Below are 11,425 nucleotides of genomic sequence, written 5' to 3'. Positions count from 1 at the left end.
GAATTTATCCATTTCTTCCAAATTTTCTAGTTTATTTGTGTAGAGGTGTTTATAGTATTCTCTGATGGTAGTTTGTATTTCTGTGGGGTCAGTGGTGACATCCCCTTTATTATTTTTTATTGCATCTATTTGATTCTTCTCTTTTTTCTTTATTAGTCTTGCTAGTGGTCTGTCAATTTTGTTGATCTTTTCAAAAAACCACCTCCTGGATTCATTGATTTTTTGTGTCTCTATCTCCTTCAGCTCTGCTCTGATCTTAGTTATTTCTTACTTTCTGCTAGCTTTTGAGTGTGTTTGCTCTTGCTTTTCTAGTTCTTTTAATTGTGATGTTAGGTTGTCGATTTTATATCTTACCTGCTTTCTCTTGTGGGCATTTACTGCTATAAATTTCCCTCTACATACTGCTTTAAATGTGTCCCAGAGATTCTGGTATGTTGTGTCTTTGTTCTCATTGGTTTTGAAGAACATCTTTATTTCTGCCTTCATTTCATTATGTACCCAGTAGTCATTCAGGAGCAGGCCGTTCAGTTTCCATGTAGTTTGAGCGGTTTTGAGTGAGTTTCTTAATCCTGAGTTCTAGTTTGATTGCACTGTGATCTGAGAGACAGTTTGCTATAATTTCTGTTCTTTTACATTTGCTGAGGAGTGCTTTACTTCCAACTATGTGGTCAATTTTGGAAAAAGTGCGATGTGGTGCTGAGAAGAATGTATATTTTGTTAATTTGGGGTGGAGAGTTCTTAGATGTCTATTAGGTCTGCTTGGTGCAGAGCTGAGTTCAATTCCCGGATATCCTTTTTAACTTTCTGTCTCGTTGATCTGTCTAATGTTGACAGTGGGGTGTTAAAGTCTCCTGTTATTATTGTGTGGGAGTGTAAGTCTCTTTGTAGGTCTCTAAGGACTTGCTTTATGAACCTGGGAGCTCCTGTATTGGGTGCATATATATTTAAGACAGTTAGCTCTTCTTGTTGAATTGATCCCTTTACCATCATGCAATGGCCTTCTTTGTCTCTTTTGATCTTTGTTGGTTTAAAGTCTGTTTTATCAGAGCCTGGGATTGCAGCCCCTGCCTTTTTTTGTTTTCCATTTTCTTGGTAGATCTTCCTCCATCCCTTTATTTTGAGCCTATGTATGTCTCTGCACGTGAGATGGGTCTCCTGAATACAGCACGCTGATGGGTCTTGACTCTTTATCCAATTTGCCAGTCTGTGTCTTTTAATTGGAGCATTTAGCCCATTTACATTTAAAGTTAATATTGTTGTGTGTGAATTTGATCCTGTCATTATGATGTTAGCCAGTTATTTTGCTCATTAGTTGATGCAGTTGCTTCCTAGCATCAATGGTCTTTACAATTTGGCATGTTTTTGCAGTGGCTGGTATCAGCTGTTCCTTTCTATGTTTACTGCTTCCTTCAGGAGCTCTTGTAGGGCAGGCCTGGTGGTGACAAAACCTCTCAACATTTGCTTGTCTGTAAAGGATTTTACTTCTCCTTCACTTATGAAGCTTAGTTTGGCTGGATATGAAATTCTGGGTTGAAAATTCTTTTCTTTAAGAATGTTAAATATTGGCCCCCACTCTCTTTCAGCCTGCAGAGTTTCTGCCGGGAGATCCACTGTTAGACTGATGGGCTTCCCTTTGTAGGTAACCTGACCTTTCTCTCTGGCTGCCCTTAACATTTTTTCCTTCATTTCAACTTTGGTGAATCTGAAAATTATGTGTCTTAGAGTTGCTCTTCTTAAGAAGTATCTTTGTGGCATTCTCTGTATTTACTTAATTTGAATGTTGTCCTGCCTTGCTAGGTCTGGAAAGTTCTCCTGGATAATATCCTGCGGAGTGTTTTCCAACTTGGTTCCATTCTCCCTGTCACTTTCAGGTACACCAATCAGATGTAGATTTGGTCTTTTCACATAGTCCCATATTTCTTCAGGGGTTTGTTCATTTCTTTTTACTCTTTTTTCTCTAAACTTCTCTTCTCACTTCATTTCATTCATTTGATCTTCAGTCACTGATACCCTTTCTTCCACTAGATCGAATCAGCTACTGAAGCTTGTGCATTCGTCACATAGTTCTTGTGCCATGGTTTTCAGCTCCATCAGGTCATTTAAGGACTTCTCTACATTGGTTATTCTAGTTAGCCATTCGTCTAATCTTTTTTGAAGGTTTTTAGCTTCTTTGCAATGGGTTCGAACTTCCTCTTTTAGCTCGGAGAATTTTGATCATCTGAAGCCTTCTTCTGTCAATTCGTCAAAGTCATTCTCCATCCAGCTTTGTTCTGCTGATGATGAGAAGCTGCATTCCTTTGGAGGGGGAGAGGCGTTCAGCTTTTTAGAATTTTCAGTTTTTCTGCTCTGTTTTCTCCCCATCTTTGTGGTTTTATCTACCTTTGATCTTTGGTGATGGTGATGTACAGATGGGGTTTTGGTGTGGATGTCCTTTCTGTTTGATAGTTTTCCTTCTAGCAGTCAAGACCCTCAGCTGCAGGTCTGTTGGAGTTTGCTGGAGGTCTACTCCAGACCCTGTTTGCCTGGATATCAGCAGCGGAAGCTGCAGAACAGCAAATATTTCTGAACAGCAAATGTTGCTGCCTGATTGTTCCTCTGGAAGCTTCATCTCAGAGGGGTACCCTGCCGTGTGAGATGTCAGTCTGCCCCTACTGGGGGGTGCCTCCCAGTTAGGCTACTCAGGGGTCAGGGACCCACTTGAGGAGGCAGTCTGTCCATTTTCAGATCTCCGACTCCGTGCTGGGAGAACCACTGCTCTCTTCAAAGCTGTCAGACAGGGACATTTAAGTCTGCAGAGGTTTCTGCTGCCATTTGTTTGACTATGCCCTGCCCCAGAGATGGAGTCTACAGAGGCAGGCAGGCCTCCTTGAGTTGCTGTGGGCTCCACCCTGTTCGAGCTTCCTATGGCTTTGTTTACCTACTCAAGCCTCAGTAATGGGGGGCGGCCCTCCCCCAGCCTCACTGCTGCCTTGCAGTTTGATCTCAGATTGCTGTGTTAGCAATGAGCAAGGCTCCCTGGAGGTGGGACCCTCTGAGCCAGGCGCGGGATATAATCTCCTGGTGTGCCGTTTGCTAAGACCATTGGAAAAGTGCACTATTAGGGTGGTAGCGACCCAATTTTCCAGGTGCTATGTGTCACAGCTTCTCTTGGCTAGGAAAGCGAATTCCCTGACTCCTTGTGTTTCCCAGGTGAGGCAATGCTTTGCACTGCTTTGGCTCACGCTTGGTGGGCTGCGTCCATTGTCCTGCCCCCACTGTCTGACAGGCCCTAGTGAGATGAACCTGGTACCTCAACTGGAAATGCAGAAATCGCCTGTCTTCTATGTCACTCACGTGGGGAGCTGTAGACTGGAGCTGTTCCTATTTGGCCATCTTGGAACTGCCCCTCTACACTAGTTTTATTTTAATTCCTATTTGTCTCACGCATCTTTTTCCATTCATTTATTTTCAACATTTTTGTGTTCTAATGTTTTACATATGTCTCTTCACGAACAGCTACCATTGGATTTTTAAAAATTCCAACCTAAGTACTTCTGTCTTTTAATGTGTGAGATTAGTCTGTTTACATTTACTATGATTACTGATAAATTTATGGCATTTATACCTATTTTTATCTTATTCTTTTGTGTTTCTATTTATCGTAATTTTTATTTTATTGTTTTCTCCCTTTCTCCTTCTGTTGAATTGATTGGAATTTTTTGTATATAGCCCCCTCTACTGGTTTAGAAGTTATACGTTCTACTTCTACTCTTTACTTATTATTCTTAACATTTTTGACATGAATATTTGACTTTTAAATGCCTACCACTGCACTGTCCAATAGAGTAGGGCCACTAACCACATTTGAAATTAGATCAATTGAGCACTTAAATGTTTAATTTAATTTAATCTTAATTTAGAAATTGATACACAATCCAATTACTAAAAAGCTTTTACGTATGTTTAGAACAACTTGAAAATCTTTTGTTAACTCTAAATTTTGTAAACTCTAAATACAGATAAAATATTTGTAGCAGAAATTTAGCATCCAAATTAGAATATTCTATAAATGTAAAATACACACCAGATTTGGAAGAGTTGGTATAAAAAAATACAAAATATTTCAATAAATAATATTTATAAATGATTACATGTGGAAATGGTAGCATTTTGCATATATTGTCCTAAATAAAATGTTATTAAACTAATTTCACCTGTTGCTTTTTTAATACGGCTACCAGAAAACGTTTAATTATAGACGTGGTTCAAACTATATCCCTGTTGGACAGCGCTGATCCGGAATAAAAACCGCAAGTGCCCAGCAGACTTAATGTCCCGATTCTCCCCAGTCTTCTCTTCCAGGTGACTGTGTTCAGTGTTAGTTACTGCACTGTATGAATATTCGTTCCACCTCATCCTTAACACTCCCACCTTTTTTACTCCTCACTCACGCAGCATGATGCTCTGGTTTACCAAAATGTTTGCCAATTCCTCAGTCATCTCTGCACCCAGCTTCCCTTGCCTCCTTCACAGTTCAACTCTCTTCTTCCAGTTTCCGAGGCCACTTTGCAGGCTGCATTCTCTTCCAGTGTCACCGAGTACCCAGGCCCCGGACAGAGACCCACTACCACGGCGCCACGGCCTCCACACCTGCTCCACGGTGGCTTCTCCAGCTCAGGGGGGCTGCCATGTGCAGGAGCCAAAAGAGGCTGGCCCAGCCCGAATGCAGACAGGAAAGGGCACTCCAGGGAGGCACTGGACTCAGCCCCACACCCTCCATGTCCCTGTGGCTCCAATTCATAGTGGGAATAGGGATGAGCAGCACCTCGTCCATTCCGAGAAAGTACTTCCGATTATCCTGGCCACAGCCTCTGGATCAGAATAGGGGCTTTAGCGTCCCCGTCATATAGGCCCCACCTGAGCAGGGCTGAGGTCAAAGCATCATCCTCTCTCCTGGGGTCTCAGGGAGCCGCTCTCCAGCTCCACTCCTCACAGACACGTCCCAGTCCGGTGACCCAGGACCGGGACCAGGGTGAGGGGAGAGGGGCGCTCATTGCCCCTTAAAATTTGCATCCAAGATAACTCACTTGCCTCACCCCGTTCCCAGCTGTGTACCCACAGAAGCATGTGTTTCCTGTGAGTGTTACCCAGGTGACTCCCCTGGACTTCCTGGAGAGGACAGAGCCCCTCTTCAGGACATCCTCTGTCCGTGTGCTGGTCATTGCTGTTGGAAAACCCAACAGCTCAAGTAGTGTGCTGAGGGCGCCACCTCGTGGCTCATACGAATCAGCTCCAGGTTTCTTCTTCCAGTAATGTGACCCTTTTCAAAAAGGTGCAAACAATCCCTAGGTTCTGGCATCGACTGACTTAAATATTTAAGCCCGTGAAACAATAGATAGCCCTGCAATGCTTATGACAACTAGAAAAACCAAACAACGTCGCTATATAAAAACAAAAGTGTCCTAAGAACTCTAAACATGATCTACAGTGTGGTTCTGTGGCTTATATTTTCTCATGTAAATTTAAATGCAGAGTATCTTTCAATGTGTGAGAAACTTGGTTTGAGAAGCAAAAACTGCCTTAGCTTCTGCCAATGATGATGATGGATGAAGCAGAAGACACAAGCACTTCCAGGGCCCCTGATAAAGGTTGCAGCTGGAACACACCATCCTGGCCAAGGGTACTTGGTGTACTTATGCGAGCTGGACACTTAGCTAAGCGTCCTGGCTGACTTTCCTCACTTCATCTTCTAACAGACCCAGGGACTCAGCAGTATTACTATCCTCACTTCATACATGAGGAAGGGGACTCAAAGAGGCTGAGTCCCCTAGAGACGCGGCTAAGAAGTGTCCGAGGCAAGAGTCAAACTCGACTCTCTGGCTCCCCAGTTCTGTTCTTTCCACCGAAGTTCATGCCGCCTTCTCCAGCAAGCCTGGAGAGTGAGTGAGCCCTCACCAGGGCACACACAGAGAACGCCTGGCACAGTATTTTCAATGGAGCCCCCTATAGCTGTGGAGAATGACGGGGTCCAAGAACAGGATGCTACGACCTTGCTTCTCAGGTGCCCTGAGCTCTATTGTTGTGGTAGGCCTTACCTCTGCCAGCTCCCACTCTCCACCATGGTCAACCTGCCCCACACCTGGGGTCTCCAGGGGCAGGCCAGAGGTTACCACAATGCTTAGGGTGAGTGATGACCCTGAGGCTGGACTGACCCAGCTCTGCCCAAAGGCTGAATCAGGCTCTCCAAGGCCATCAGCGCATGGCCAATCACCCTGCCTTTGTCAAGGACAAGACTGCAGATGAGTCCAGGTGAACCTGGACGCTGAACCCAAGTGAGTAGGAGGCCACTTCCTTCTTGGGGAAGGATCTCTCTGCCAAACACAGACTCCGAAAGCCAATTCAAGAAGAGCCACCTGCCTGCTTCCTCTGCTTTGACTTTCAAATGCCAGCCATGCTGCGTGTGGCTCTGGGACCTTGGGGAATGGACTGACCCTTTGTGACCGTAGTTTTCCAGTCTATGAAGTGGGGGAGATTTGGGTGGTGTGGGAGCCTTGGGAAGTGGCACCGATCCCCCTCGGCAACCTCAGGGGTCCTCCCCTGCTAGTGATTTCTCCAGCCCCCACTTTCTCCCCGTACTTAAGACACAGAATTGGGCCAGCTATGCAGAATTTACCTGCTCCGAGGAAGACTCAGTAGAGAAAACCCTCGAAATCCCACATGCCCTGCCAGCAGCACGGGGCGCACAGGACCGTGAGCTACAGATGAGGCTGGGGCGAGATGAGCTCGGGTAACCAGAAGCCAGGAGGGAAGGCGCGGCGAGCGCTCCGGGTGCTCAGGAGGCCGCGTCCCCGATGCCCGCCAGGGGGCGCCGTGCACTAGGGCCCAGGAAAGTCGCCTCCGCCCGCGGCGCCACCCGCGCTGCCCGGCAGGGGTCAGCCTCGCCGGGCCATCCCCGACCCAGCTGCTTCAGGCTCTCGACCCGCGGGGACCGCCCGCCGCGCCGCATCCACCCCCCCACGCCCAAGAGGCGCCGAGTAGCCGGGAGCTTGGTCCTGCCTGAGGATGCGGGGCCCTGGGTGCATACCCCCGGCCCTGCTCGCCCTCTCATCACACGGAGGCCGGGGGCAGGGTCACGGCCAGGGAGCCTGTGGGGCTAAAGGAGCGGGCCGAGAGCTCAGGAGCTGCCGCCGGGCGGCGAGAAAGGAGCTCCAGGCAGGCCCCGGGCGGCCGAGGCGGGGGAGGAGACGCCAGGCCCTGGTTCCAGGTGAGCAGCCCCGCCCGCTCTGCTGGAGGCCCCGCTCACCGCTGGCGGAAGATGTGGGTGCAAGTCCTGGGGCGCACGTGGCCAGGCCACTGCCACGCCCGAGAGACGGGTTTTCGTCGCCACCTCGGCCCTGGTGAAGCCTGTGACTGGAGTGCCTCCCAGTCCCACCGTGATGCCCACCTCGGGGCACAGCCAGGTGCCAGGCTAACGCGTGTGATCCACAGTGTGCTGGGAAGTGCTGACTGTCATTGCGATTGTCCGTGGTGGGGTGACGCCCGGGCAGGGTGCGCTGGCCTGGTTCCAGAAGACCTGGCCTCTCCAACCCCCACAGGGCGCCCGTTTGCTGCGTGGCCCATGCGAGCGGCGGCTGCTCCTGGCTGAGTCATTCCGAGACAAGCGTCCAGCCCGCGCTTTCTGCCGCCCTTCCCAGCGCTGCCCAGCAGGCCCCGGGAACTGTGCCCAGCTGTGCCCGCTTAGCTGGTGCATGACCTGCATTTGAACTTGCTGCAAAGAAAGGTGGGTGAGGGAAAGGCGAGGGCTGGGGTGAGAGTCTGGAGAGCAGTCTCCTGTCCCTTCTCCCCCTGAGGTCACTGTCCAGCTGGTGGGCAGAGCTCTGTCCCCAAGCCTCCCAAAGGAGAGGCCCACGCTGTAGGACCTTGTCACCACTATTGGCTGAGGTTGGTAAAGGTCACAGAGGTGATTCCTAATAAAACTTCCCTAACCAGAGGTCTCCTGATGCAGCGTCCCCCCCGCCCCAACACACACACACACATCCACTCTCCATGGTGTGGGTGGAGGTCAGTGAGGAGCAGGGACCTCTCCGGGCACACAGGCCCAGTTCACTGCCTCTCGGGGGAGGGGCCTGAGACCAGGAAGGAGATTGGATCACCGACCTGGCCAAGAGGAAAGAAAGAGAGGGAGAAAGGGAGGAAGGGAGGAGAGAAAGAAAAGAGGAAGGAAGAAAAGAAGGAAGGAAGGAAGGAAGGAAGGAAGGAAGGAAGGAAGGAAGGAAGGAAGGAAGGAAAGAAGGAAAAGAAAGAAGAAAGAAAGAAATAAATCAGCATGTCCAAGGAGAGGAACTAACATTCCCCCTCTTCCTCTGTCTCTCTCTCCCTCTCTCTCCTCTCACACAGCACACACTCACACACACATCACACCAGTGGGGTGGTCTCATGTATCTTATCCTTAGGGCAACCTCACTATGGGGACTGTATTTTGGAGCCCTTCTCCCCACCCTTGGTTGCAGTGGCTGGCATCCACTCTAGCATCCACCTCTTTTCCATACCAGCCGAGGTGGCTTTTACAAAGCCAACCCACCCTATTCCTGGTATAAGACCAGGTTGGCTTTAGCCAATCAGCACATTGCATTGGTTTGGGTGGTTCAGGGATGGGTGAGTGGCCCAACCAAGGCCATGAGGCCAGAAGAGATGCTTGGAAGTGTAGGGAGGGGCAGTTTCCCAGCACTTCTGAGAGACACTGGAAGATAGGCTCTTTCTTTGTCTTGGTCGTGAAAGAAAGAGTATTAGTTCCTGAAGCGAGCTGGTGTCCAGCATTTTTTAATAATGAGGGGATTTTGTTGAGAATGAAGCAGGCATTCCAGAAGCAAACAGGAGAACTGGAAAAAAAAAAAACAGATTTGGTTAACATTGCCAAGCTGCTGGATCCAGTCATGCCTGAAGTCCACATTATGAGGGCTTTCCTACTCAAGGAACCAATAAATCTCCTCTTTTTAACTGGCTTTCTTGTTGTCTGCAGTTGAAAGTTTCTTACCTGGCAGTATTTTCTTTTTTGATCAAAGAGAAAATGGATATTTAGAAGGCATAAGGTTGCCAGATAAAATACAGGACACCCAGTTAAATCTGAATAGTGTTTCAGGTCAACTATGCATACCTTTTTAGCAGGTATTATGTCCCATGCAATATTTAGAACAGTTACACTGCAAAACTAAGTGGGCATCCTATACCTTTTTTTGCTAAATCTAGCCCATGTCTAAATTCCCAGCACTCGAAAAAGGAAAACCTGGACTTGGTCCTAGAGTTTTTAATTCCAAAGCCCCCTGTACACCAGGTCATGGGATGGGCTTCTTGCTCTCACTCCTCTCTGCCTGTGTACCTGTGGGCTCTTATCAGCCTTGCACTCCAGCCTTTGCAACCCAAATTACTGCTTACTTTGTGGCAAGGACATGCTGTCACCTTGGGTTTTGGCCCTTGCTGCTCTCTTCAAGCAGTTGAGTGCTTGCCTGCTGCCTCCTTCCGCTCCTAACTGTCCCTGGTCACTCCCCAGAGGCTCAGGTTGGCCCCCTTCTCTGTGCTGTTCCAACGCTCCCTTCTGAGAACATTAGCAGCAGGAACTGTCCACAGACCCCCAAGGCATGGGCCAAGATGACATTCCCCCAACACAGCCCACTGAACACTGTCCAGCAGCCCAGGTTCTACCCTCCTGCAGTGGTGACAGCCCCAATTCCTGCACCCCCAAGCCCGGGTGTAGGAAGGATCTACCCTGCACTGAGCCACTGAGCACTAGCTATGCTTGTTTTATCTTTATAGCAGTGATTGGGTTTTAACTGCTTTCATGTTCTCTGCAATTGAAAAGTGTTTCACGTCACTGTCAATAAACGTGATGCAAGTTCAATAGAGCAGAGGAGACAAGGAGGGTGCTGGGAAGAAAATTCAGGTGCATGCCCTCCCAGGAGTCACTGCTCCACCTGAATCAATGCTTCCCTCATTTAGATAACATTGTATCCACCGCCTTGGAGCCTGCCTTTGCCTTAGACTGCCAGGACCACTATGTCAATGATGTTGATGGCTGCATAAACATCGCTTGGCTGTTTCATAATCAGGATTTTTCTTTTTGATTCTCCACAACTGTAAATTATGCTGTAATGATGCTAAATTTTCAGAAATGGAGTGGAGAAGCCATGCCATGAGCAGCCTGTGTGCCTGGTGCGGGTCTCACATGGGGTGTTCTTGGACTTTGACTGTTCCTCTGTGGGACTTGCTCTCCCCACTAACAGGACTGCTGTGCCCACCAGACAAAGACCATAAATGCATCCTGGAAGTCATGCTGCAAATTTGCAGTGTCCTTTGTACTTATTTCTAAGGCTTTCTGGAAACCCAGCTCCCCTTAAATCCAGGTCAGCTCACGGAAAAAAACCAAATATAGCATCTGATGTGTGCTGAGGGCTTTGCCCACAAAGCCCCTTCTTTCCACTTCTCAATCCTCTGTTCTGAGAAGTGGTTGTCACTATCGTTCCCATTTTACAGATTTGAGGAACTGATACCCCAAGACCCCGTGACTTGCTCAAGGCCATTCCAAGATCCCTAGATGCACTTACGCTTAATGAATTAATTCCTCACAGCAAGGCTTCTTGTTTAAAATCCAAGAAAATACCAGATAAAGGGCATTCTAAATATATTTCTTTTCTATAGATGTGGATCTCCTGTTACTGGAAAACAGGAATTAGCTTGTCTGCTTGAGGATGTGGTTGGTTCTTTATAAAAAGGATACAGAAGAAATTTGCACAGACTGCCAGCTTCATTATGCTGCCGACAGCTTCCAGCAAAAGGAGGACGTTTGCAGCCAGATATTTCAGTAAGAATTTTATTATGTTCTATGTGGGAAATGATTACCTTTGCATTTGACTTCTTGCTTGAGGATGGGGTCCCTGGAGGCTGTCTTGGGCTTGTGGCTGAGAGCATCAGGCAGCATCTGTGGTCAGGGTTCTGACCTCCTTCAGCTCCTGGCAATGGCTGATGGCACAACCCCCACCCCTGAACTAATGCAGCTGCTCTGTGTCTGCCTGAAAAACAGAGGCTTCAGGGTCCTGGGCTCTACTGACTCAGGGTTCTGATTGCATTCAGAGTCTGTAAGGACCCCTATATCCAAGGACCGCTGGGGCAGTCGGCAAGTCCTTCACAGGGGAAAGCTGTGTGCAGCTGAAGGCTATTCTGTGTCCCTGCTTGGAAAGGATCCAGCCAAGGGGCTAGTAGAGAAATAGTGAGGACACCTCAGTAATCCTCAGTAAAGTGTCTGGGAAGTAACTATTAGACCAAATGGGATGACTGTCTGTTTGCGTCCCTCAGTAAAGTGCCTGGGAGGTAACTGTTAGACCAAGTGGGATGACTGTCTGGGTCACAGGCAGGTGCTGTTTTGGTGGGCTGTGCAGGTGAGGATTGGCTAGGT

General features: G+C 48.3%; 1 protein-coding gene across 1 annotated transcript in view; it reads left to right on the top strand.

Annotated features, from left to right (window-relative positions):
- The first annotated feature begins 10,551 nt into the window (after positions 1 to 10,551).
- Positions 10,552 to 11,425, top strand: part of ARHGAP22 (Rho GTPase activating protein 22) — a 215,530-nt gene continuing 214,656 nt past the window's right edge. The window contains exon 1 of the mRNA XM_011950353.1: positions 10,552 to 10,834. Within this exon, the coding sequence (XP_011805743.1) occupies positions 10,783 to 10,834 (52 nt within the window). The 5' untranslated portion in view covers positions 10,552 to 10,782. The remainder of the gene's footprint in view (positions 10,835 to 11,425) is intronic.

The sequence above is a fragment of the Colobus angolensis genome, unplaced genomic scaffold (genome assembly GCF_000951035.1).
Source record: "Colobus angolensis palliatus isolate OR3802 unplaced genomic scaffold, Cang.pa_1.0 Scaffold306, whole genome shotgun sequence".
Taxonomy (NCBI): domain Eukaryota; kingdom Metazoa; phylum Chordata; class Mammalia; order Primates; family Cercopithecidae; genus Colobus; species Colobus angolensis.
The sequence above is the reverse complement of the archived record's forward strand: the minus strand, read 5'-3'. Positions and strand labels throughout refer to the sequence as shown.